The 27,734-nt window shown below is 39.2% G+C and overlaps 2 protein-coding genes across 4 annotated transcripts in view; both read left to right on the top strand.

Moving 5' to 3' along the window:
* The window catches only part of PTPN22 (protein tyrosine phosphatase non-receptor type 22), a 76,161-nt gene extending 69,748 nt beyond the window's left edge, over positions 1 to 6,413 (top strand). For both annotated transcript variants that reach the window (XM_072644389.1, XM_072644390.1), the window contains one exon: positions 4,127 to 6,413. In XM_072644389.1, coding sequence (XP_072500490.1) covers positions 4,127 to 4,191 — 65 coding nt within the window. In that variant the 3' untranslated portion in view covers positions 4,192 to 6,413. The remainder of the gene's footprint in view (positions 1 to 4,126) is intronic.
* Positions 6,414 to 10,583: 4,170 nt separating this feature from the next.
* The window catches only part of RSBN1 (round spermatid basic protein 1), a 61,362-nt gene continuing 44,211 nt past the window's right edge, over positions 10,584 to 27,734 (top strand). Inside the window, exons 1-2 of one of the 2 annotated variants that reach the window (XM_072644388.1) lie at positions 10,584 to 11,374; positions 18,469 to 19,142. In XM_072644388.1, the coding sequence (XP_072500489.1) occupies positions 10,618 to 11,374; positions 18,469 to 19,142 (1,431 nt within the window). In that variant the 5' untranslated portion in view covers positions 10,584 to 10,617. The remainder of the gene's footprint in view (positions 11,375 to 18,468; positions 19,143 to 27,734) is intronic. The other variant, XM_072644387.1, reaches the window with a different exon arrangement.

Genomic DNA, 27,734 nt, shown 5'->3' with positions numbered 1-27,734 from the left:
CAAAGTATTAAAATCCCAGTAAGTTAAAGGAAGCACTTACAATATGTTTAGATCCATTTGTAAGTCATCTCTAACTAATTTATAACTAGCTAGGTCATATATTCCCAGTTTTCTAGCATCGCTGAAGGTTGTGCACTGCCTCCTTTTTTCAACTCTTAGGCTTACTGGTCTAGAACCAAGGTCTTAGACCAAGGTTGCCACCTGCTGACCAATGTGAAGAACTGTTTGAACAACCATTCTTCCCCATCATTTCCCTTCTTTCCTCTCAGTGAGAGGATGCCTGGGATTGCACTGTTCTTCCCCATCATTTCCCTTCTTTCCTCTCAGTGAGAGGATGCCTGGGATTGCACTGTTTTCCCCCATTCACCGGGAAGGCATCCAGAGTTTCCTTCATGACCATATCCATCCTCTTTACCCCACTTCTATCACTAGCAGCAAAGGTGATTTCAGAGTTGGTTTTCCCAAAGTATGATATGATGACCATGACATATCCCTTTTTTCCATTCAAAAAACCATAAACTCCCTTGGCTCCAGATTGCTTCCTGCTTCCAAGATCAAACACAAAATCCTTTGTATAGTGTTTAAAGCTCTTTATAACCTACCCTGTCTACCTTTCCAGGATTCTCCCATCTTATTCGCTCTTAAGTGACAATGGCCTCCTTGCCATTCTATGAACAAGACACCTCTCTGCCCCTGGTTGTCCCCCCATGCCTGGAAAACAATCTCCCTCTTCATTTCTGCTTACAGGCTTCCCAAGGTTTCCCCAAATCCCATCTTCTATAAGAAATCTTGCCCAACCGCTCTTAATTCTATTTCCTTCTCTCTGTTCATTATTTCCTATTTATCCTGTATTTAGCTTGTTTGCCCATATTTGTTTGCTTCTCTCCCCTGACTATAAGCATCTACAGGGCAGGGACTGTCTTTGTCACTTTTTGTATCCCCCGTGCTTAATTTAGGACACCTCAGCACAGACTAGGATGTTTATTTAAATGCTTATTGACAGATCTTACACACCCATTTCTCTCTTCCAACTCTAGATCATAAATTAAGAAAACTTCCCACTCTCTCTTTTCATTTTCTTCAGTTTTTTATACGGGGGAAAAAGGCAAGGTGGAGGTAGCAGAAAGACTAGTGGCCTTGGAGTCGGGAGTACCTGGGCTCAAGTGTGACTCGTGACATGTAACTAAAGACAAATCTGTTTAACTTCTTAGTTGCTCCAGGCAATTGAACTGACTGCTAATTACATATAAGTCTCTCTCTGCAGCACTAAAAGGTGTTTACAAGGAATTCTCCACATGGATTAAATCATAGGTCCAGAACAGAAACAACCAAAAAAGCTCATCTATGATCACATAGTTAATAATTCTGAGATGAGGATTCAAACCAGTCTCCCAACTTTTAAAGTATTCCCCTCTTGCACTCCAACTACCCCAAAGAACCTCCAAAACCCATTTCAGCAAATGGTTCCCTATACTGAAACTGAGAGATAATTGCATTTAATGTGGCATTTTAAAAATAAATTTTGATGTAATATCAAATTTTATTTTTATCTGAAATGGAAATTTTTTACTATTTGAGGAGAGCAGGGATTGAGGAATATGATACTTGGCTTTGTGGTGCTTCAACATCCTGTCCATGCATAACCAGAAACCTCTATGCAATTAAAATTACTAAAATTTTTAAATGGTTTCTTAATAATGTAAGAATTAGAATGTGTGATTAACTTTTACTTAAAATTACTGTCTTAATGTCAATTTTGCTGTACTTATCAAAATGTCAACCAATGAATTAAAAACTTTAATACAATTCAAATATATATATTTATACATATCATAGAATCTATTAGAACAGTTTTCAGAGATCATTTAATTCAATCCTCCATCAAATGCATGAGAGTAGCTTAAATACTTTCAGTATGTGGGAACTCAAGATCTTATTAGAAAGTCTATTCCATTTTCAAACAGTTTTAATTAAGGGATTGTCACATTTAAAAAGTTTGAGGGACATAATTTCTGGGTAATTTAATCATTTTATTATTTTTTAAAAGGCTGCTCAAAGTTTATTAGTTTCTGTTGAGTACAAAGTAAACAAGTTATTTAAGCTGCTGAAAAGTACATAGATGATTCAGATAGCAAAAAAAATAAATAACAATGTAGTTTTTCTTACTTTTTTTGTTTTGCTTTTGTTTCCCTTTTAAACACACACACATACATACACCCCACAACTACTTCTACACTTATGCAGCCTATCTATTCCTAAGGGAATAAGGTGGGGGAGGGAGGAATGGGCTCTCATGCCTAGCATACTTCAGAAGGGGTGGGGAGGGGAGCAGCAAACTGGTGCTGGTGTTCACACAGAAGGCCCAGGGCTGGTCTTGCTGGGCTCGCTGATATGCCGCTACCTCATGGCCTCCTGAGGCAGGTCACAGGTGATTGTGCCATGAGCAACCTGAAAAGTTCCTGAGTACTCTGGGGATTCCAACACAGTTGTCATGAACGGATGACTCGACTTCCCGAAGAAGCAGCTTGCCCACAGTGGCCTGGGTCTGATTTGGGAAGGCCAGGACGGTGGGGGATCACTTCCCCAGTGTACTCAGTATTTCCACAGGAGCTGTTGCTGGAAGTGGAACTCAGACGCCTCTGGTAGTAGTCATGGGCTGCTACAAGTGAACTGCTGGATGGGATTGCTGCCATGTTGCTTGTTCTTCTTGTGATGACGTAAACCTTAGCGGCAGCTCCTGAGCAGCCCCTGTCAGGCAGTGGCTGCAGTAGAGGATCATGAGTGACCTGGCTCAAGGGAAAGGGGTGATAGGCCACAGAGCCCATTTGTAAAGGAGATTACAGGAGGATACTCCACAGCGATGAAAATGTGAGAGTTCTTTGGGTTTCCAATTTAATCATTTTAATAATAATGCCAGCATTTTAATAAAAGGATGGTCTTTTGGCTATCTCTCTTAGACCAAAGACAATCATGGTATGGCCTCAGTTTTTAATGCCTTTCTAAGAGTAGGTGTACCTCAGGGTGGCAATCAACTCTTACTGGTTAACAATTAATGAGAAAATGAATATTACAATGAGAGACTGGACCTCAACTTTGATTATATCATTTACTTAAGTTAACCCCAGCCTTGGTACTCTATTCAAAGAATTTTTCCCTCACCTAAATCTGAGTGAAATACAATAGTTGCCCTGGGTAGGGTCTGGATAGAGGAGAGATTAGCTCAATTTTCAGATTCAGAGACTGAGGTATGGAAGTGAAGATAAAAGAAAAAAGGGGAAATCTAAATCTCCCCAAGTCACTGATTATTAATAATCATTTCTCCCAGGATCTTTCCTGATAGGAAGCCAAAAACCCCCTTTCTATAATTTTCAGAAATGGTTTTTAGTTTCATCCTCTAGAGTTACATAGAATAACTCAACTTCCCCTTCAATATGAAGTAGAATTGTGACAACTCAAACTTAGCCCTTCAGATTTACAGTTTTCATAATAGCAATCCAGTGAAATCAGGTTATGCATTAAGAAACAGCACCAAGGAGGTTAAGTGACATCTATACAAGTGCATGGCAGGCAAATAGCAAACAGAAAAGAGGCCACTTTAAGTAAGGATCCTTGCAGGGAGCTAGCTGACTTGGGAAACCACATATTAACATTATCTGTGTTGTATTATATTTTAATTTATTGTTAAATATTTCCCAATAACATTTTAATCTGGTTCAGGCTGCACTAGAGAACAATGCTAGCCCCTTCTTTTGACACCTCTGGTCTGGATGACTCTACTGTTGCTTCTAACTCTAAATCTATGGACAGGCTTTTCTTTGGATCCCGAGTGCCAGTCTGACACAGTAAGCATTAAATGCTTGCTGACTAACTGATGACAGAGCTGCCAACATCCTTTTTGCTGCCCTTCTTGGTCCCACTTCAACTTATCAGAGTCCTTGCTAAAATGCAGTGCTCAGAACTGAGCACAGCCTTATAGGGCCAGTCGAACCAAGACAGCCTGAATGGGTCATCACTTCCATTCTTTTGATAGTATAACTTCTATTAATGTAGCCTGAGATCACATGAGCATTTTTAGTAGCTAGGGCCATATGCACATATTAATATTTTTGAATTTTTCTTCTTCTAGGTTTTGCAAACCGTTTTTCAAAACCAAAAGGACCAAGAAAGCCACCTCCCACATGGAACATTTAATCTGACTTCCAACTTGCATTCAGAAGAATGAAAATTAGAATTTGCAGTGTAAGAGAGCATTGTGACCAAACAAAAACATCAGAATGCTGCCAGACCAAATAAATGTGCTCTATAATCACCATATCACCAATGAAGTGATATGCTAATGACACAAATAGCTTTACAACAAAAGAGATGCACAAATATATACATCATTTTGCAATTTTCATCTTATTTACATTTAGAAGTAACTAAAGATATTCAGAGGTTTGAGAATGGATTTTCTTTTTCATCTTTGAAATGAAACTATTCTTGTATATAATGTGGTAATAGTGTTCACAAAAGTTGAATGTTATATATTATTTCTACATAGTGCTGGCTCTGTGTCACTCTGTCACTTTAGGGAAGTGACTCAACTTGTTGACATCAGTTTTGACTATAAAATGCAAATAATTATACTAGTCTAGTACATCTATCTCACAAGGTTGTTGTGGGAAATTAAAAAATATATACAAGACCTTTGAAAATGTAAAATGCTACTCAAATATAAGCTGGTACTATTATTATAAACTTATTGTTATAGTTTTCATTAAGAAGTAACCCAATAATTACTTTCTTTTTTCTATACTCACACAACAAAGACAAAACAATACGTACCTAGACAAAACAGTAATACCTAACATCTATAGAGCACCTGCTATGTACCAGACCCAATGCTAAGCTTAACAATTATCTCATTTGTTCCTCACATTAACTCTGTGAGGTAGATGTCATTATTATCCTCATGAGGTGAGGGAACAGAGGCAAACAGAGGTTAAGTGACTTGTTCATTTGGGTCACACTGCTAGTAAGGGTCTAATGGCTGATTGGAAATCAGGTCTTCTTGACTCCAGGCCCAAGTGCTCTATGCGCTACACTGCCTAGCTGCCTATCTCTCCTAGACAGAGACAGACAGATAGATAGACAGACAGACACACACACACACACACATTATCGAACATTAATGTAGAACTCAATATGGAAAAACTGAACACCAAATAAAATATTCCTTGTCTTCTGAACAAAATAGTTTTAAAATGGGGCCTAAATGTAGGGAAAATACAATATCCAAATAATGTATCTCCTCTTATTGCATGTTTTATTGCACATATTATGCTGACATATGTTTATGTGGTTATATCATGTGTTATCATCCTTCAATGTATGCTTGTCAGCACCATTAATTCTCCTGATTAATCAATATCTCAAAATATAGTAAAAATGTAATGAAATTTTTGAGAAGTTTTAAAATAATTATGATTTTTGGACTGCTAATTTACTAACTCCATGTTCAAATCAGAGACTGCTAGCATTTTCAGATTTAAAATCCTGTAAAAAGGAGAAAAACCAGATTCCAGTTTGCAGGGAAACCATAATCAAACACTTCCTATTCCCCAAGTCTCCTCACCTCCATCTAATCTAAGGAAACAAAGAGAAAAGGTGGGGTTAGAGTAGGAAGGAACTACTTCACAAGTACCCAGATCCTGAACAATGTCTCTACTTTAAGTGGGAAAATGCAGGGCCATTATTTACAGCTGTCTTCAGCGACATATAGAATTCCTTTTCCCCAGCACTTCCCTGTCTCAAATAGGGGGTAACTCTCTCTAAAGAAGTACTACCATAATACATGATACCCAAATGTTAATCCTACCTCAGGGTTGCAATCACTAGTTTTATTCTTATCTTTACAAGTTAAGGACTGCCAGGATTGACAACAGCATCTCCTCCGGAGAAAACAATCCCTACAATTTCTGGGGGCTGAGATCATAGAAAACATGGAAGTAAATGTAGAAATCTTGAAATAAATGACTGTGATACCAAATTGATTCTTATTTATCTAGTAATTAAATTATTTTAACATATCTATAATCAGAAGGTGCTGTCCTTTAATTCAGCAAACATTTATTAATGCTGTGTAGGGTACTGTTGATTCTTTTAAGTCAATAAAATAACCCTATTCATTCTGGAAAATCTTCCCTTGATTCCTTTTCCAAACATCTTCAAATCATACTTTCTTCTTCCATTTCTTACAGCACTTTGTCTAGAACTCTCTAATCTACCTCCCTTGAATTATGCTTTTCTGTGTAGATCTTCTTCAGCCTCAAGAAGACTCTCAGTTCCTTGAGGTCAGGAACTGCTTTTTTTATCTGTGTTTTTGTTTTTTACAACTAACTAGTGGACATTTAATAAATGTTTAAAATGTGCTATTTCTTTATTACCTTCTTAATTTAAGAAGTCCTCCCATTTTCTCCATTGATAGCAAATATGATGATATTCTTTATACCTTTAAAGTTTCATCTCACATAACTTGTGTTCCAGCCAAAATATGTCAATCCTCTATTCCGCAAACATTTCATCTTTTTCCACTTGTAGGCCTTTGTTCAAGGAACAAAAGTCTTTGCTTATAGATATTCTCCCCATTCTTCATGCCCCAATACCACCTCCAGTCAGGAATTAATTTTCCTTTTTTGGAAGACTCCTAGCACCTCAGCTATGCAATTGTTATATCTCATTTATTTGTGAGGATGTTTTATTATTAGTATTATATATTTCTACCTCCTTGAGGGCAGAGATTATCTCTTACTTTGTTTTGTATCTTCTTCAATCTAGCACAGTACCTTATGTTGAATTTGTTGATTCGGAACTACACCTCAGCAAAATGAATCTGGTAGTGGGCTGAAGAATGAAGGTAAAGAGGGCAGCTAGGAAGCTATAAAATAATCCAGGAAAAGGTTAATGAGGCCCTGGATTAGGGTGCTGTTAGAGAAAATGGAAAGATTTACCAAGCACTTCTATAGTGTGTTCAAATAATTCATTTTAAATTATTTTATTAACAAAAATTTTTATTTATGCGCTGAGGCAATGTGGAACAAATGGACTTATTAGGGAGGGAGATCTGGCTTTAAGTCCCAGACATGAGATGCACAAACATGGGCAAATCATAATCTCTGTAAACCTCAGTTTCCTCTTCTATAAAATGAGGATAACATGTTCATGAAAAGTAGCCTGGCGTAAGTGAATAGAGGGAAGGACCACCAACCAGTCAGGAGAACCTGGGTTCAATTACTATCTCTTAAAACATAAAAGGCAAGACATTAACCTCTAAGTTAATGACTCTACTGCTGAAGAATTTGCATTGGTATTAGGAGTTCCCTAGCTCAAAGGTTTATAAATCATTGAAATCTCAGTCCTCACTGAATCCCTTCTTAGTCTTCCCCTATCCCATTTGTATAACTCCCTAATTACTAAATAGTAATTGTTTCTCTTTTACCTAGGAACCCTGAGGGTCTTCCCCTCCCAATTTGATTTTTTTTTCCATTAAAGGGGACATCCCTTGAGTAACTAATCAAGAAGCCTATTCATTGAATGGGTGTATCTCACTCAAAGTGAGAATGTGATAAGACTTTAGCCTAAAAGGGCCAGGGTCTCCCATTGCATCCTGGGCCATCTCCAATCATCCTGATGAACATCAGGCCACTGGACCCAGATGGCTCAGGAGAAGAAAGTGAGGTTGGTGACCTTGCACAGCCCTCCCTCACTCAAATCAAAGTCAACTGCAAGTCATGTCATCATCTTGATGTCATGGTCCTCTTCGAGAATGAAGGACGAACACAACAACAACCTATTTATTGGCTCCTTCTCTGCAGCTTATAAATATGCTTATATCTCTTCTCAAAAGACACTTACTTGATCCTACCATTTCAGCTATCACCTTAATGTTTTCTGCCTTTCCCAGCTAAACTCCTTGAAAAGCCCTCTACACTTGTTGCCTCTACTTCTCCTCTTAATTCTAAACTCTCTGTAATCTTGTTTTGTGATCTCATCATTTAAATGAAATGGCTTTCTCCAGTTACCAACTGACAAGTCTAATGGCATTCTTTACTTCTCTGCTGCCTTTTAAGAGCATCCCAACCTTTTTAGTCTCAGGAACTCTTTTTACTCTTTTAAAATTCCTGAGCATCCCCTCCAAAAAAAGCTTTTGTTTATGTGAGTTACATTGATATTTGCCTTATTAGAATTTAAAACACCTTAATATTATCATGAAAATGGTTTTGACTTCAAAGACTCCTTGAAAGGATCTGGATCACCCTTTCTACTGGATACTTGCCCCTCTCTAGGTTTTCTAGACATGACTTTCTACTAGTTCTTCTGTCTGTCTGATGGTTCCTTCTCAGTCTCATTTGCTGGATCTTCCTCTAGGTCAAGGACCAGAGGAAGGAATGAAACAAGCATTTAAGTGTACTGTGTGCTAGGCGCTTTCTCTCATTTCATTCTCACAATACTCCTGGGAATAGGTGCTATTATTATTCCCATTTTACAGTTGGGAAAAGTGAGGCAAACAAAGATTAAGTGACTTACCCAGAGTTACACAGATTAGTGTGTGTTTCAGGCTGGCTCTGAACTATCTTCCTGACTTCAGGCCCCACACCGTATCCAGAGTCATCCAGCTGCCTCAAGGGTCTGTCCTTGTCCTCCTTCCCTTCTCAGCCTACCCTTACCTCACTTGATCTCCTCAGTTTCCAGGGGTTCAATTATCATCTTTATGTAGATAATTCTCAGATTTATTTATCAAACCCTAACTTCTCTTAACCTCCACCAAGATACCTACTGGACAACTGGAACAGGATGACCCAAAGACATCTCAAATACTTCCAAAAGAGAATTCTATCTCCCTTCCAAACTTCCCCAATAATGTCAAGGGCACCATTATTCTCCCAGTCATCCAGTCTCTTCCTCCTTCCTTCTCATTCTCGGTCATACAATCTGCTGCCAAATCTTGTAACAATATCTACCCTAGCAATAGCACTCCTATCCATCACTTCTCTCTGTTCCCTGGATCAGGGCCTCATCACTTCACTCCTGGACTAGGTAGTGCAGCTAGGTGGTACAATGGATAGAGCACCAGTGCAGGAGTCAGGAGGACCTGAGTTCAAATCTCACCTCAGACACTTGACACTCACTAGCTGTGTGACCTTGGGCAAGTCACTTAACCCCAATTGCCTCATCCTGGGTCATCTCCAGTCAATTCCGAGGAATATCAGGTCACTAGATTCAGATGGTTCTGCAGAAGTGAGGCTGGTGACCTGCACAGCCCTCCCTCACTCAAAACAGTTAGGTGCAAGTCATGTCATTATTTCCCTGACTTCAGCAACGAAGGACTAACACACACACCATGCTAATTTCTTAACCGATCTCCCAGACTCAAGTCTTTCCTCCCCTCAGCTGCCAAAGTAATTTTCCTAAAGCCAGTCTCACCCCGGCAACAAGTATCTCAAGTATCACATACACAACCCTCCTTCTGTCATCTGAAGCCTTTCCCAGCCTTTGCCTCACCACCCCGTTACACCGGCGCCCTAGAGGCGGCTTCCCTTCAGGGCTCCAACCCTCTGCTAAGCGCCTCTCTGGGCTCCCCCTACGACGGCCTTCCAGGGAGTCCCACAAGTCCTGGTGCACACTGGAGTCCTTTCATTACACTGTAAGTTTCTGGAAGGGAGGGGCTCTTCTGGTACTCCCAGAGCTTAGCACAAGAGCTGGCGTTTAATAAATGCTTATTGACTGCCTCTGTTAATAACCTTATTTCTAACCGACAAAACACCCCCAAATTTATTGATCCTCCAACGGACAAGCTCCCTGGGGCAGATCGCAGCTTGGCTCGGATCACTTTTCTGGAGACTCCGTCCCCATCCATGCCAGCTGGCGGCACTGACTTACTTTCTTTTGGAGGAGGGGGGGGCGTGCAACTTTCCAAGATAAAATAGCAGTCTGAGTTTTTTTAGGGGGGGAAACTCACGACTGTTACCGATGGAACCCCATCGTAACAGAGCGTCCCCAGTAGGATGCTGGGCATGACATCTCGGTGAACTGTTCAGAGGGATCCGTTCAATGGCCGGACAAGTGACCCAGGCCACGTCTGGGGCCCGCCGGAAGTTCCTTCGGTTACCTGACCGCCGCTGCGTTTGGAGCGGAGCCGAGGCCGCTTCTCTCCAAGGCCCGGCCGGCCCGGCCGGAAGGCGGGGCGGGTCGGGGCGGGGCGGATCGGGGGCGCCCCGCGCCTCTGCGGAAGTTTCTTTGGCGCCTCTTTCTCTTCGGCTTCCTCCCCAGCCCTTCTCCCTCCCAGGAATGTAAAATTCAATTAAGAGGAACCCGGCCGAAAGGCGCGGGTAGGAGGCGGCGTCGAGGGAGCGGACGGCGGGAGGGAGGGCGGCCGTTAAAGCCGTTGGTGGTAACCCCTCGACATCCAGCGGATGTGAAACGCGAGCAGGAATGACGCGTGACTCGGCTCACGCTTCCCTTTCGTCCTCCATACGCTGCGCAGTTCAGGGGGCGGGGGGAGGGGCGGGGGAGGGACGCCTACCCTGCAAAACTACCATTCCCAGGAAGCAGCGCGCAGTTCAGAAGGCTTTTACAATGGAAACTTGTCTCGGGCACCCTACAGAGATGGAATGGGAACTGCCGCTTCCGTCAAGCGTAGTCTGTGTCGAAGGAAAGGGGGGAGAAGGCGGGTGCGGGAGGAACTTCAAAGCCCAGAGGGCCCTGCGCGAACGACGCCTGCGCGGTGAGAGGACGGGGGGGCGGTCGGGCCATTTAAATGTGTGTGTGGGTGAAATGGCTGCGCAGGTCGGAGCGGTGCGCGTAGTGCGGGCGGTGGCGGCGCCCGAGGAGCCGGACAAAGGGGGGAAGGAGAAGCCCCGGGTTGGGGCTTCGCCCCGAGGGACCAAGCGGCAGCGCCGGGCGAGCAGCGGGGGGCCCCGGGAGAAGCGGGGGCGGCCGAGCCAGGACCCCCCTCCCGCTCCCCCTTACCGGCGGCGTCGCAGCCGCCAACAGCCCGGGCCGCCGCCGCCGCCTCCTGCTGCAGCCGCCACCGTCCCGGGCCCCTCGGAGCCGCTGCTGCTGCCGCCGCCGCCGCCGCCGCCCTCGCTGGCCCCCGCGGGGCCCCCTCTGGCCGCCCCGCTGGCGGCCTCGGCGCTCTTCACCTTCTCGCCGCTGACGGTGAGCGCGGTCGGGCCCAAGCACAAGGGCCACAAGGAGCGCGAGAGGCACCGGCACCACCACCACCACGGCGGCGACCCCGGCTCGTCGGGCGTTGTCGGTCCCAAGCACAAGGGCAAGCGGGAGAACGGTGACCAGAGCGGCGGACTGTCTCCGGCCAAAGCTCCCAAGAGAGGTGAGTTCGGGCGGCCCCTCCCCCTGCTCGGAGCGGGCTCTGGTCCTCGGCGTCCTAGGCCCCGCCGCCCGCCCCCGGGGGCTTCGGAGCGCTCCGGCCTAGGCCCAGGCCCCGAGGCCGAGCCGCTGTCCAGCTGGGAAAGCCCTCGGCCCGAGGCTCGAATGGGGCGCCCTGAGCTCCCGGCCCCTTGGCCCCATCCCTGAGGCCAGATGGGCCCCCCGGGCAGGGCTCGTTGGGGTCCTCCCCCCCGCCCCCTCCCGGCCCTCGCGCGCTGAGACTCGGCTGGGCCTCCGGGCCCCGTCCGGCGCTTTGTTCTGTCTTCCCGGGGTGCCCCCCAAACGCCCAGGGCTGGGACCCGCGCGGGCTTCGCGGTAGGCCTCTGGGCAGGAGTTCTCTGAAGTTCACCAAGTTTGTCCCTCCAGATCTACCCGGGTGAGGTTAGCAGCGCACCCCCCTACAACTCATCAGGTATTTGGGGGCTCTTGCGTCTCTCCCGGAGCCCAAGAAAGCCCCGCTCAGAGAATGCCTTCCTGTCTTAGACCTCCTCTGGTCAGTCTGTTATTAATTGCCATGAGGAGTAGGAAAATGTAGGCTAAAGAGTTGTTTAATTCGTTTCAAATGCTGCACTTCTTTCTTGGGAGAACACTTATGTTTGTTCTTAATAGCCTGGCCTATTATAGCAGACGATTAAGAACCACTTCATTGCATTTCTTCCATGGTGTTGAAAGTGATAATTTTTATTATTTCCTTTCTAGGCTATTTTCCACCCAGAAAAAAAGCCTTAAAAAATAATAGGTTGTTTTTGAGCGTAGTTATCATAATGGTAATTATGATGAATGAATTAGCTACAGCTTTTTTGAGAATACACTAGTTGCCAAAGAGAGATTTTTTTAAGAATCTTTTTTCTTGCAAATTGATTTCTGTTTCTTCCATGTTCCGAAAGACATTGCAGTATAACAGGAACAGAAATCAGTCCTCACATTATTTTGGTCACTGCTGTAAGCCTTTCCCCAAAACTTAGGCAGCATTGAATGCCTTACGGATTTTCTGCAGTTTTGACTGTTGGAGCGCTGACGATTTGGTCCCATTGTAGTCTCTGTAATTTGTTTCAAGTGGTAAAGGGATGTCCTCAAGGTCATAAGATACTTCTTAAATTTGCCCTAGTGCCAGGCTTAAATACTTAGGGAATGAATCTTTCATACCAGGTTTCTGGAATTCTCATTCTTTTCCACATTAGAAGTTGCTTTTCTTTTCTGGCCATTCTCTATTTTGTCTCCAGGTGTTATTTGCTACCTGGCTCTGTATTTCTTTTTAAATATCTCCTTTTATCCTTTTCTGTTTTAGTAATATCTAGATCCTAGCAACCAGTGACTAATTGGTGATGATGGTAAGAGGTTACTTTCCATCATTGCTCTTTCCTGATATTCTTAGGGCAGTAGCTGGGGCCCAGAATGCTTCCAAGTGCAGCCTAATATATTTCTTCGCTGGACCCATTGCTGTTTGTATACAAATCTTTAAGAATTTGTAGTTTATTAACTGGCAAGTGAAGTGAGTTAAACTCTAGACTGCAAATGAATTTTTAATATTTGCTGTTCAATAGGGTCATCTTAACTCCAAACCATGGGGTCAAAATCTCCAGTGTTGTCTTAACTACTTCATAAATGGTCGTTGTAGATTAAAAATGTAGCGAAGACATGCTAAAGTTTTTGAAAAAGCGGTAATTACACACTGAATTAAAAAACAAACAAACATGTGAAAGACTAGACTAGATTAATGGAAACGTATTTAAGCTTTTTTATTGAACTGGATTGACGATAACCCAGCCTTTCAGAAGTAGTCAACTAAGTAATGGTAATTTATAGAAACTGATGTTTCTCCCCCACTCTTGAGACCTCTCCATCCTTTGTCTGCCACAATTTCCACAGTCTGTAGGCAGTAGAACCGTCTCTTCTTACTAGTTAGGTAAAGTGGTGGAATTTGATATTACTTCAAACTTTTGACTTGAACAAAATTTTTAAGAGAAAACATAAAAAGACACTTATTTTTTTTTTCTCTCTGATGTCGATGTCATTTAAATGACAAGAATTCGCTTATGCATTCCCTGGTGAGTCAGACTTCCTTTCTAACATTTTTCCATCTTTGACCAATTGCCCAGACTATGCAGAGATATCTCAGAGCCAGATAAAATAATGGAGAGCTCTTCTGATCTGCATAAGTTTCTAGTAGACTTAAACATAAAACTATCTCTGAATTATTTGTGGTTGTGATGGTGGTAGTAGGTTTGAAGGGGATGCCAGAGGGTGAAATACTGCATCTAAAGCATATTGCAGACTATGTGACTGGGAAGTTACCTCTTGAAGACTCTTTGTTGCAGGAAAGGTCCTGACCTGCATTAGAGGGAGTATTCCTCAGCTAGGAGTTCGTATGCAGATGCCATCACAGCTACAATTCTCCCTCTCTATATGAGGATCATACTGAGAACTAAATTACACTATTCCCCCTAACCACCAGAATTGCTGGGTGAGCTTTTCAGTCTTTTTTCTTTCTTGCCTGCCCCTCCCAAGGGGCTAAAGGTGCAGTAGAGAAGAAGGAGGTGACCTAACTAACTGCAGGGACCCAAAACTCTTCACTCTGGGGAATCTAGAGTTGACCGTAGTACCATCAATGGGTTTGGTTCTCCTTGTGTTAAAGGAATGAATTAATGTCTCTGGAGAGGTGCATTTAATTCTAGTCACTTTACAGCCGTAAGGACTACCCTTTCACCTTTGGCATTCTAGGATTCTTTTTCATCGAATTAAATGGTGCCATGCAGAAGTAGATTTGATATTTAAAGGCATGTTGTCTTGTTAGTCAACCTACTATGTACCAGGTATTGTGCTAAGTACTGGGAATACAAGTACAAAGACTGAAACAGTTCCAGCTTGGAAATTACATTCTAATAGGGAGACAGCAAGGACATTCGTCCACACATGCATACGTGCATATATATGTAACATTTTTATGTTATACACACATACACAAATTAGCTAAATATATAGTACTATAGAAGGGAGGGCAGTAGCAGGTGGGATCAGGAAAGACTTCATGCAGAAGATGGTGTCTGAGCTGCATCATAAAGGAAGAGGAGAGGGACTGTGTGTATAAGGTGGAGGTAAGGAGGTAAGAAGGGAGTGCATTCCATGAATGGGGGACAGCTAGTGCTCAATTTTAATTCCCTTTAATTTTGAAAAACAGATGCTAAATTTTTTTTAGTTGGTTAAACAAAGCGAATATCCATAGTTACCATTTCCAGAAAGACTGGAAATCATTGCCCTGACGACTTAAATACAAACCAGTCTTCAAAGAACATTTCCTTCCTTTTTTGGGTAGGGTTTGGGTTATAATGAGGACAATTTTGGGGACTAGACTAGAATTTCTTTCAGAAAATAACAGGTCCAAGATTGACCTCAGAAAACAGTTAAGAGGATGTATTTCCCTCCCTTCTTTGCAGAGGTAAGGGAGCTGTGGTTATGGAATATTTCATATATTGTCAGATTCCCACCTTTGCTATAAGCAAGGGCCCTAGGTAGGGAAGGGGTGAGAGGGATATATTCAGAAATGAAGGTGATTTTTAAAACAACAGTTGGTTATCAATAGTTTTTTTTTTTTAAAAGAGAACATACAGGAAAACATGTCTTTAAATGAATATAATATGTGTAAAATGACTTTAAAAATTGAAAGTAGATTTTTATTTTGAGAACTTCAAAATGTTAATTATATCTTCTAAGTATAAGCTGTGATTCAAAAATAAAAGTGTAGGTTGATGTTAGCGTAAATATGGAGTAAAACAAATTGTACATTAGTTAGTAAAGAATTGAGTTGCACTAATAGTCAATAAATAGCAAACATTTATTAAGCACCTACTACTTGTCAGACACTGTACAAATACAAAAAATAGAAATGCTGTCCCAGCCCTGAAGGAACTTACAGTCTCATGGGGAAGCAACTCACAAAAGGAAACTAAAAAGTGGTAGCAGTGGCAGGATGGCAAAAGGGAAGGTACTAGACTCTGGGGCATGGTGAAGTCAGCCAGTTAGTCAGAAGCCCTAAAGTAGTGTACAGCCAGGTAAGGAGTAAGAAGGATAATAGAAGTTTGCATACTAGCAGACATAAGTATATTATTTTAGAATTTATCTTGTACTACTCTAGTGCTAGAAGGTAATCATTTTAGATCAGCCATTTAATTTTAATTTTCAAGTCATTGGTCATTTTCATGTTTGAATTGCTATATATACTTCCTGTTTATCTTGAAACTTCTGGAATGTTATACTTGAACACAAATATAGTTTAGCATGTGTTAACTTTAGTGGAGGAACTCATTACTAGTCTGCCAGATAATTTTATTTAATATATTATTAATCTATATCCAAGGCATTTCTAGATTAGAGAGAGGTCTAAAGTGATATAGTTATCTCTATGCCCTCTGACATGATTCTGCCCCAATACAATTTCAGGTAATATAGTAATCTTGAACAAGGAAAGAAATCTTAAAATACAACCTATGTCAGTATTCCAGAATTGAGCAACCAAGTCACCATTTCATTCCTCCTGCACGTTACTTCCCCTTCTCCCTCCCATCTCACATTGATATCTTAATAATAGCTAGTACTTGTATATTTGCAAAGTGCTTTACATATTTACATATACATATGCACACTTTACATATACATACTATAATTTGATCACGCACAAGACTCAACTGATCAGACATCATGCTTATCGATGGCCTGTGGTGATAGATGATTTCGACTACATGTTACATATCTTCCATGACAGCCAGATAAGCATCAGGCATCTGTGAGGTAGGTGTATCTTTATCTCCATTTTACAGTTGAGGAAACTGAGGTAGACAGGTGAAGTGACTTGCCCAGGGTCACACAGCTAGTACTAGTCTGAGATTGAATTTGTACTGGTGTGTCTCTGATTCCAGGTCTAGCACTCTAGCTTTGATCCACTTTATCACCTTTTCAGTGGAAAAGGGTGTGTGCTAGCCCATCCATGTCTTGAGGTTGACTGTAAAGAGCGTATTAGTCCTAGATCAATCATCAAATTGCTTGCTACATAGTAGGAACTTAATGTTGATTGATCTGTTGATAAGATGTTTGCTACTACCCTTAACCTATTTCCTTAAGGAAAACCTTTTTTTTCTTTTTTATCTTTGACCTATCACCCACCGGTCTCAAAGGCTTCCTTTCACAGAAATTTCTAAATTTTTGGAATTTCTGGTATTTCTCAATATTTTTAAAGAAACTAAAAAGGAAATTTTTAGTGTATTTTCATACCAGAAAATTTTCAAATTGCAGTTCTGCCTATGAAGTAAAAAATAGCTATTTCTTTACTGTTATACCTCATTTGAAATTGATACCACTTAGCAAAAAAAATCTTAGAATAGCTGGAAGGCTTCTGCATGGACTATAAGTAATATAGGTAGTGTATCACAGATGGTATGGTTTTCTAATGATCAAACATAGGTTAAAAAAATCAAAATATTAAAATATAGTTAAGTTGTTCAGAACCTTGAAATGCTAGTATGTTAGTTTCCAAACCTAATGACTTTTCTTTGGGAAAGAGAAGCAGCTATTTTGTCAGAAAACCTGCCCCTCATAACAGCAACAAAAAAGCACAACAAAACTGTAAGAAAATTGGGAATACAAATGAGTTTTATAGTCAACCTTACTGAGACTTTGTCATGTTAGGAACACCAGCCCTAAATTGGTAGTAATATAGAAAATGTGTTACAATCAAGGCAACTCTCTCTTGGTGTTAATTTCAGTGGCAGATCTAGGTCACAATTCATCTTTTGCATACCAAATAGCTGTGCCTGAAATCTTAAAGTAATAGGATCTTTTCAGCAAGCCTTTTTTTCTGTGTGTGTACCTCCTATCTAATCACTAAAATATTGACAATATTTAATGTCTGAAATTAGTTATGTAATTTATGTACAGGATAACATTAACACTTGGTTGCTTGGGAATACTGCCAAAAGTCACTTAGGTATATAGGACAAAGTTAAACAAATTAATTTCTGCCTTGAAAGAAGTACATCTTATAAATGTGCTTAATTTTGCTTCCTAAACTGAATATGCTTAACTTCCTTTGAAACTGTTAAAGTTGTAATTTCTAGTTCTTAAAGATTTGTTCATATTGTAACTTTCCAAATACTACTGAAGACTGAAATTCAGTTTTAGTTATGACATCAAGTATTCAATATTATTCACAGACTCGTAAAGGCAATTGTTAATTGGAAATAAAAACTAATCAGGATTAAGTCTTTAAAATATTTGGTTTATGTTTTAGCCATTTAATGGGTTCCCAGTTTTTTAAAAATTTTATTATTCTAATCTATTTTTTACATATTTAGTGAGAGTTACAGTGAGAAGATCAGGATCATAGTTTATTGTGTACATATTCCCCCTTCAAATGCTGTTTCAAAGTAAACCCCAGAATTAATAATACATGTAGGTACTCAACTGACACAGTTATTTGTATCTTATTGTGAAGGTATGTTGTGGCTTTGTATACGTGTGGGTGCATGTGCAGGCACATACATTAAACTTCCACATTTTGTGGATGATTTTTTTTTAAGTACCACACCTGATGTATAACTTTATAGATCACTGGTAAAGTAATTGTTTCCAGTTTTTGATTAATAAATGATCTTTCTTAAATGTTTTACTGGTAAATGATAAACTAATATCAATGTGCTCATTTAATTTACCCTTTGCTTAAATTTTATAAGCAGACTGAGTTGTCTAGAATATTCATGTAAACTACTAGAGATATTTTCTTAATCTTGATCACATGGTCATTTCTCCTAGACTATAAAGTTATGTTTTTACTTACTCTTCACATTTTATTACTGTTACATTAAGACTATTGTTAAATTTTCTATCTAGCACTGATATATTTTAAAATGGGAAATATGACTTAACTAATCTGATCTGAATCAGCTTGATAGTAGAATTCCTTTAGTTAGGAAAAAAATGCATTTGAAAAAGTTTGTATGATGTCATTAAAGACCTAATAACTGACTTGCTTTTAATTATTATGGCCAGAAACACCAGATGAAAATGGCAAAACCCAGAGGGCTGATGACTTTGTTATGAAGAAAATAAAGAAGAAAAAGAAAAAGAAACATCGAGAAGATATGCGTGGGAGACGCCTTAAAATGTACAACAAAGAAGTACAGACTGTCTGTGCTGGCCTGACCCGAATTAACAAGGAGATTCTGACCCAAGGACAGGTGAATAACAGTACAGGAGTTAACAAGGAATCCTTCAGGTATCTGAAAGATGAGCAGTTGTGCCGACTGAATTTGGGCATGCAAGAGTACCGGGTGCCCCAGGGAGTCCAAACACCATTTATGACTCACCAGGAGCATTCTATTCGTAGCAACTTCTTAAAAACAGGCACTAAATTTAGTAACTTTATTCACGAGGAGCACCAGTCCAATGGTGGTGCTCTAGTTCTTCATGCCTACATGGATGAACTCTCATTTTTGTCTCCAATGGAGATGGAGAGATTTTCTGAAGAGTTCCTTACTCTGACATTCAGTGAAAATGAAAAAAATGCAGCTTACTATGCATTAGCAATAGTGCATGGGGCAGCTGCTTATCTGCCTGACTTCCTGGACTATTTTGCTTTTAATTTTCCTAACACTCCAGTGAAAATGGAAATTCTGGGCAAGAAAGATATTGAAACAACAACCATTTCAAACTTTCATACTCAGGTAAGGTAAAGGTTATGATGAATCGTTCAGCAACAACCATTTATTGCAACAGTGTAACCCTCAGCGCCTAGCAATACTTTGACAGAGTTTAATGTCACTGAATATAGTTTAAAATTTCAGGTTTGTTTGTTCCTCTTCCTGAAAAATCTTAATTGCTAGAGCAGATATCCTCCTTGTTTGGTGGGGGTGGGAGAGAGTGTTTGTTTGAACTTAATCTAACAAATCTAAACTGGGAATTCCGCATATAAATATATCAGTGCTAGTTGTGGAAGAATCAGATTGAAGGAAATTAATCTGTTCTTTCACAAATCAGGAACATGTTGGTTTATTGTGTAGCAGGTGTGATTGGGTCTGGTAGTTTCAAGGTATTAAACTAGTTAATACCTTGTACTTCATGCTGAAATGTGAGGGTCTTGGCCTTTTTATTTGCCAGGCTTGAACTGGTCCTTGTCTCATTTCTTCCAGTAACTTGTTGGCAGTCTATCCCAGAAATACACCCCATTTGTGTGACTTGGAAGTGTCACTAGGAAGACCGCCATAGCCTCTGCTCCTTCTGCCTGTAAACACTTGTGATCTAAACTACTCAGAAGCCTTGCTTGGGCAGCTAGGCTTAAGTCAGCAGGGAACCTCTCTCCCCTTCACAACCAGTGGCTTTTAATCAAATGGATTTTTTTAAAAACTGATTTTGTATTTTTTAGGACATAATGGGAAATCAGTATTATCTCCCCTTTTTTTCTCCCTCTCCTAGTTTTTCTCATAGGGATTATGAATGGTTATGTTATGGAATGATAATGGAAATCCTGCACAAGTTGTTATGGAGAAAAGCTCCCCCTGTAGGAATTTGATATTATCATTTATATGTAGCCTGGTTTTTCAGGTTATTTAACACCTTGCTGCTGATATTGGCCTTGGGAACTTTTTTTAGGGGTCATCTAGACTGTAGCACATAAGACTCTCAGCTGCCAGCAATCTGATGCTTTACAAGCCACTTAGGTCTATTTGAAACCTCTTCTAATTTAAATCTTTCCAGTGATTTTTTTAACTGTCCTTGCCTCCAATGAGGGGAGTGTCCAGTTTAGATTCATAAGCTTCAGAATTTCTCTAATTGAAGTTCTCTCTGCAGTAGAGAGAGCAGGAGCAGCCAATCTGGAGAGGTCGCAAGATGGGGCGGCCCAAGACGTTGGAACACGATGTGCAATAAAGGGCTTCGTCTTGGATTTTGGCCTTGTTACCGCAATCAGGTACCGAAGTGCTGACTTTTGTAGTAGATTTTGGGTTTTATTTTTTATTATTTTTTTTTTAATTTTTAGGCGTTTTGCCCTGTAAAGGTTAAGGAAGCCAGTTTTTATAAGTATTGAAGAGACTGGAAACCAGTACTCCTAGATTAGCCCATCTGCCATAAGTCCCTAATTAATAAGAAAAGGTGTTGCTGAGAGCATATTTAACATGGTATAACACGTTTTTTTTTAGAAAAATGCAGCAAACTTTCTGTTTGGATGGAGAGGCCAGCAAGTAGCTCTAAGAAATGCCAGAAGGTTGGAAAAATAAGGGTCCTGGTTTTATAAGGGTGACTTTTACTTCCAGGTTCTTCTGTATTGGACTTACTTATATCCAGGCTGACAGCACACAGGCTAAAAATATAAGCAAATGACTCTTAAATTCCCTGCTGATTTTTGTCCTCCAATTTTTAAAATGGAGCTGAAATTTATATGACTGTACCAACAACTTACCTTGAGTTTAAGAATGATTATTTTTAAAAGAATAGGTAAGATTATTGGCTAGGCTTCATATAGTTCTTATTCACCATGTTCTCCATGTGAGAATTTTGGGGACCATGGGATACTGATATTAGATAATTTGTAGTGTCTCTGTTAATTTAGTTTAATACTGAAAATTTTCAGTTTTCAGGAGTGTATGGATTAGAGATGAAAGAATGACTGTTCTAGGAGCTTGTATTCAGATTTGTACATGGAAAACTCTTGGGGTGTGGTAGAATGAAATAGTAGCAAATATATTTTAGGAGCCAAGAGTAGAGTTGTTTTTTAAACACACTGCAGTAGTCAGTAGAATTAAAATATTTTAAAAGTAAATGTTTAATAAATACTTCTTATTTATTCTCAGTTTATAGCTACTATATTGGTATTATTGTAGTTTACATATGTAAAAATCTCCTTGAAAGAAAGGAATTATTTAGGTGTAAACTGGAAAAATGTTGATCATAGATTGTCCTCAGCTTCTTTTCAAGTTTCATTTTGGGGGAAAATATTCTTTATATAATAACAGCTAGTTAGAGTGCTGGACCTGGAGTCTTCTAAGCCTGAGTTCTTATCTTTCCTCAATACTTCATTAGCTGTGTAACCTTGGATAAGTCATTTAACCTCTCTCTGCCTCAGCTTCCTCATCTATAAAATGACAGCAATAATAGTGCATACCTCCAGGGTTGTTTTTAGGATAAAATGAGATCATATTTATAAAGTGCTTTGCAAACTGTTAAGTGATACATAGTGCTATTATTATTCAGATCATTATAACACATATAAGACTTCTTTACTGAGTTTTATGAAATAAGGTGTGGAATTAAGTTTTGTAATAATGGGATCACAACTAAGTACTTCTTAATCAAGGTTTTATGTTTCGGGGAGCATGATTTGATGCCCTTTTAGTTTTTATTAGTCTCTATTGCTTATGTATTGAAACCAGGTTGATTTATTTTGTGGCTACCAGTACAACATCCAGACTTCCTATTTGTTGTTCTTTGATTTTACTACATGAATGACCTGCCTTTTCTGGTCATACATGTCTTTGATGGCTTGTATGTTGTCTTCCTTAATGGGAAGATGAGTTCTTTCAGACCAGGGATTGTGTTTTCAATTTGTTTCTGCAGCATTTCTGTAGCTCTACATCGTAGGTGCTTAGTAAATGCTTTCCCATTCTATTTATTGCACATAGGTCATTAGCTGTAATAAGCTACAGTTTACTTACTACACGTTTTTAATTCTTTTGGGTTACTAGCAATTTTTGAAGTATAGTTTGTTTTATTTCATTTTGTTTTTCTATAAGTGATAAATGCATTCATTCAGTTCTTTGTTTTCTATATTTAGAAATTATGGGTAGGGTTTTTTGTATTATTTCCTTTTAACATGACATTCAAGTTTTTTGATTTGTTGTTTTCTTCAGATAAATCTATTATCCTTAAGTTGTCTTTGTGTATCCTATTTTTCAGGTTGGTGGCTTTGATTTGGATTGAGAGCATGTATTCTTTTAACATTGACTTTTGTTTTTATTTTGTCAGATCATCCTCCACTTAAGTACTTTTGTACACTAAATCTGTTAATCTCATTGGCTTTTTTGGAGAAATTCTCTACCCTTGATTTGTGTTTTTTCCCCTAAACTTCTAATTGAGTTTTATTTCTAGTTTAAGAACTATACATTCTGACTGAAAACAACTGAACGACAATGAAAAATCTGGCTTTTGTTTTTTCCTGGTTTTCTTTTTTATGGATTTCATTTCTTTTTTCAATCACTCTGGAATTTCTTGTTCCATGCTTTTTTAAGTTTCCACGGTAAAAACTTTACTTTTTAGTGCTAATATTTATTAAGAGAGTGTTGTAACCTCTTTGAGAGTTATTTTTATCCTTCTTTCTAGTTTCAAGATCACCTCTGTTGATTTATCTACTTGTGCTATGGGTTTTTGTTTTTAGTTCTGTGGTTGGGCAGAATCAATGTCTTGCTTGTGTCTTAAGAGTCCTTTATAACAAGGGGAAATCACATTGTGGACCCCATGCACAAGCTCCTTATTTAGTTTGAGCAGCCATGCCTGAATGTGGCTGCTTGTTGAAGAGAGGTGTTGAATGAATGCTTTAGATTATTAGCATTCTCTGTATTTAGCTGTAATTGTACTACATCTAGAGCATAACTCTTCATTTGTTCTTTTCTTGAGAGTTAAGAAGTGACTGAGAAAATATCTGGTCAGTCAGGTTACTGGTTATGTGACACAGAATTCTGTAGTCAACTCCAAATTTGATTGTTTTAAGATTATCATTTTCAGCAATAGGAAATCATGGGAAGACTGTTTGGTCTTTAAAAAAGAGAGAGACACCAAGAAAGATCCTGTGGAACCTCACTTTACTGTGGTATAAGGAAGAGTAAAAGGTGGTGGAACAGACACTGAGCCTTTATAACCCCTACAAATAAGTTGACATTTCAGCAGGCATTTAAGAAAACCAAAAAACTCATTACCTACCTCAGCAGACTCCACAGGCAGTTTAGTCTCGCTTTCTGCCACAGAACAGTTTTCCCTTCTTGCAGCTTATGGTCACAGATAGGGCCATCAACTACTCTTTTTCAACTTACCACGTCGTACAGAGTGGATAGTCCCTGTCCCAAAGCATTTCCTTCTCTTTTTAATGTTTTGTAAGGATGTGGCTAGTCTTGGAAACAATCCACCAATAAACACTATTGGGTGGTTGGGGGAGATGTGGTATGATGTAATATGGAGAAGTTGGGGATAATTGAAAGTATTGGACAGGTGTGACATAGTCTGTTCTGTTAAATTCTGAACCAGGGTCATTAGTGTATGGTGTCTGTTCAAGATGTAGGTACTGATAGGCTTCACTCAGTGGGCTGCCTGCCAGCTTTTGGGTAAAAGACTTTTTTCACTTTTCTTGATTTCTTATGTATGGATGGAGACTAATTTGTTGAGTGGCCATGGCTTTCATTGAGGAGACCCTACAGTATTTTGGGACTTGCTGCAATTGTTATAATACCATCAGTTAATGGGAGCATCTAGAGAATCTCAAAATCCATGGGACATCATGCCTCTATTTATAACTTAAGTAGTACACATTCCAGGACAGTGGCAAACACTTTTTATAAGTATGTACTTCTGTATGTATAACTTGATTAATATTGGTGATGAGTAGATTTTTATGAAGAGATTGTATCTAAGAACCTTGTACGATATTCTGTCTTTGTTCGTCCTTCATTTTCTAAGAAGACCATGACATCAGAGAAGTGATGACATGACTTGCACTTGACTGTGTTTTGAGTGAGGTAGGGCTGTGCAGGTCACCAGCCTCACTTCTCCTCCAGAGCCATCTGAATCTAGTGACTAGATATTCATCTTTAATGTGTCTAGGAAAAGCTTTGAGGAGAGCCTTTAACTTTACTGAATTTTTTTTTTTTGGTAACCTTAAAATAGTATGGTCTTGAATTGCCTGTAGCTGTCCAACAGTTGTTTATTTTCTCATTTTCATCAAGTATGCCTTCATGTAAAACGAACAGTTTACATAAAGACTTTTTTATAAAGGTGACAGTGTAGACATCTACTTATCATTTACCAGCATATTTTTTTGTCAACTTTTTTGAGAGAGGCATTAGTACCATCCATGATGTTTTCCATTCTTTTTCAATTTTTCACTTTCTGTGGTCTTTAGATCTGATCTTGAATGTCTTTAAAATTGCTTCCTCTTATGTGAAAAAACATTTCATGTTTTTTGTAGAATTGAGGGACCATGGGTGTGAAACATTTCATATAATAGCAGACTTTTTTGATATGTAAATTAGTTTGGTAGAACTTTTTCTTTTTTATACTTTGTTATAAGAGATGGCTTTCTGGGAGAAGCTAGAGGGAGAAATAAAATAGGAAACACAGATGGAGTAAAAATAAGATAATTTAAAATTAAAAACAATTTTTTACCTCTCATGGTTTTCCCACTTTGTATTTGGTCAGATGTAGCCATGCTTTTCTAAATTTTTGTCTTAGATGCCATTTTCACTTCAAACACATTTGATTGAGATGATAAAGTTGAAAAGTGGTAATTTCATTGTCACTGATAATAGACCATTGAACTTCTAGTAGGTTTCTTCTGTTTCTAACTTTTATTAGTTATCTTTCCAGTTTTAGATACAAATGATCAGAGATGACCTGGTTTAGTTGAGTCTTAAGGCAAACTTTCTGTTGACTTATTTTTTCCCCTTTGGCCACTGACTTTTGTATTTTTGTGAGGTTTGATGTCATCTTAACCTTCATTTACTCTCCTGTGTAATGTTTTGCTGTCTTCTAAACAGTTGTTGCCCTTGGCTACCTACCTATATTTCAATTTGATTAGGAGATAAAGTACTTTCTGCCTTAAGTGGTTTCTTGTCTCTTAAGCCCTTCTTATTGTAGTTTTGTGTATAGTGTGTATATGCACTATCTCTGATTTCATCAATGTAGAGCAGTGGCTTTCAATTTTTTTCAATTGTGTATGCATTTTATCTCAAATTTTTATACATTTAAAATTACATGCATATACATATATATTATATATATGCATATATTAACATACATGTTAATATGCTACATACATTATCAAATATATAAAACAAAAGTGAAATAAACAGTATTCATTTTTTAAATTAAAAATTCTGTTTATTGACAGTACAAAAACCTTTGCTCTTAAGTATTGTGATTGGATACACTTTATCATTTAGAAAAATGCTTTTGTGTACCTAATGGAATAGGACAGATTGTAAACAGTCCATTTGATCAACATAACTAGTCAAACAGGTGACTTCACTTTTTTTAGATACATAAAATCAAGTGACAAATGACTATCAAATAATGTTATAAAAGTGAGTAAATATAAGAAGTGTCTATTTATTAAGCGGTACAAAACTCAAGCAAAAATGAATTATTTTTTATTTCAACATGGCTGAAGATTTTCATTATTAATCTTTTCTTCTTTATGTGGTTCTGCTTAATGGATATTCCTATACCTTCATTTTCTCTTGGTATTTGGATATTTTAGTTTTGTTTTAGTATTAATGTGAAAGACAAGAAGGCTAATTTGATTGGACTGTAGAACACTGGAAGGGGATTCCTATATAATTCTAAAAAGATAGGTCAGATCCAGGTTTCAAAGGACTTTAAATGAGAAAAGAGGAGTGTTTATGAGTCTATGGGGAGACACTGCAGTTTGATTATAGGGAAATGCTATGGCTGTCGAGAATGTATTGTAGTGGAAGAGATGTGAGCAAGGGAGACCAAGTAAGCTGTTGCAGCAGTCTGGGCAAGGCAAAACATGATGCAATAACGTGACCTTGGGAGTGTAGTGAGAGAGAAGGGTTTAGATACAAGAAATGGAGTGGTAAGAACTACAGGATTTGGCAGCTAATAGAACTTGTAAGGTGACAGAGAGTAAGGGCTTGAGTTTGCAAACTTGACTAGTAAGTAGGAAAATGGTGACACTCTCATTAGAAGTAACGAATTTGGAGGGGAGGGAGATATTGTCATGAGGTCTCACTCTGTCATATATCAGATCAAAAGGGGTGAAGAGGCCCTGTAGCACAGAGCCTGCCAAGACTCTGAATGATCTGGGGCATAGAGGGATTTGGAAGGGGGGAGTGGATCAAATATGTGAGTTAGCATCGATTTTGCTAGTGGTATAGGTGCAGCTGCTGCTGTAGGTCAGGGGTAGGTTAAGTTATTACAGCTCTGAGGGACAGTTTACTACAGAAAGGGGGTAGTTGGGAGCTTGTACCAGTGATGACAGAGAGAAGTGGGGTAAGGTTGAGTTGTATTTAGTGATAAGAGTACATATGGTTGTATAGGAGACAAACTTCACACTTGGCTAATGCAAGGAGAGTAGGATGTGATTCATCCTTTCACTCTGGTTGATTATAGGCTTCTTAAGGGTCATACCATGGCCCTTCCCGCTTCCAGAGAACACAAGTCCAGAGAGTTTCCCAGTGAAGAAAGTCCCTCTACCAATGCAGATTTGCAGCTGTTCTGCTTCACACCATCCTAGAGAGCTTCTTGGATCATTTAAGTATTTTGACTTGTCATCTAGTCAGTTGACTGACATCTGTTTACCATTATGCTCTATGGCGTGTGTGTGTGTGTGTGTGTGTGTGTGTATGTGTGTGTGATGTCAGTGTGATATGTGGTTTCAATAATAATACCAGCTCACTATTCTCATTGCTTTTTTCTTTTATGCTTATAGCTAGTGTGTACTTTGAATACTTTTGAGGGGAATCCTTTATTTTTTGCCTTGTATTATTGTATAAAGGCCTTTCCAAAGTATTTTCTATTCCTTCTACTTGCTAGACTTTATTACATTAAAATATTCCATTACATTAAGGTGATGCGGTGTATTTAACCATTTCCCTCATGGTGGACATTTAAGTGCTTGTTAACTCTTAAATTTTTGTATAATGCTGCTATGAAAATCAGTGTAACTTGAAAATGCATCCTGAAAGTGTTTATTTTAAACAATAGAATTATTGTGTTAACAGGGATAATTATTTTAGTAATTTTTACTGTGTACTGTAGTGAGTTTTTTCCTTTTCATCATATTTGCCAATTTAGATGAGCTAGTATCACAGATATTAAAAAAATTTGTATCTCTGATTACTAATGAGTCAATCAGGAAGCATTTATTAAGTTCTTAATACGTGCTAGGCTTTATGCTAAGCACTGGGGATACAAAGAAAGGCCAAAAAAAAGTCCCTCCCCTTGGAGGGGTTTATATTCTAATGGGAGAAAGAACATGCAGACAGCTATATGTAAAAGCAAGCATCCTGACACATTCAGGATGGCCTGCTATAACA

The sequence above is a fragment of the Notamacropus eugenii genome, chromosome 2 (genome assembly GCF_028372415.1).
Source record: "Notamacropus eugenii isolate mMacEug1 chromosome 2, mMacEug1.pri_v2, whole genome shotgun sequence".
Taxonomy (NCBI): Eukaryota; Metazoa; Chordata; class Mammalia; order Diprotodontia; family Macropodidae; genus Notamacropus; species Notamacropus eugenii.
The sequence above is the reverse complement of the archived record's forward strand: the minus strand, read 5'-3'. Positions and strand labels throughout refer to the sequence as shown.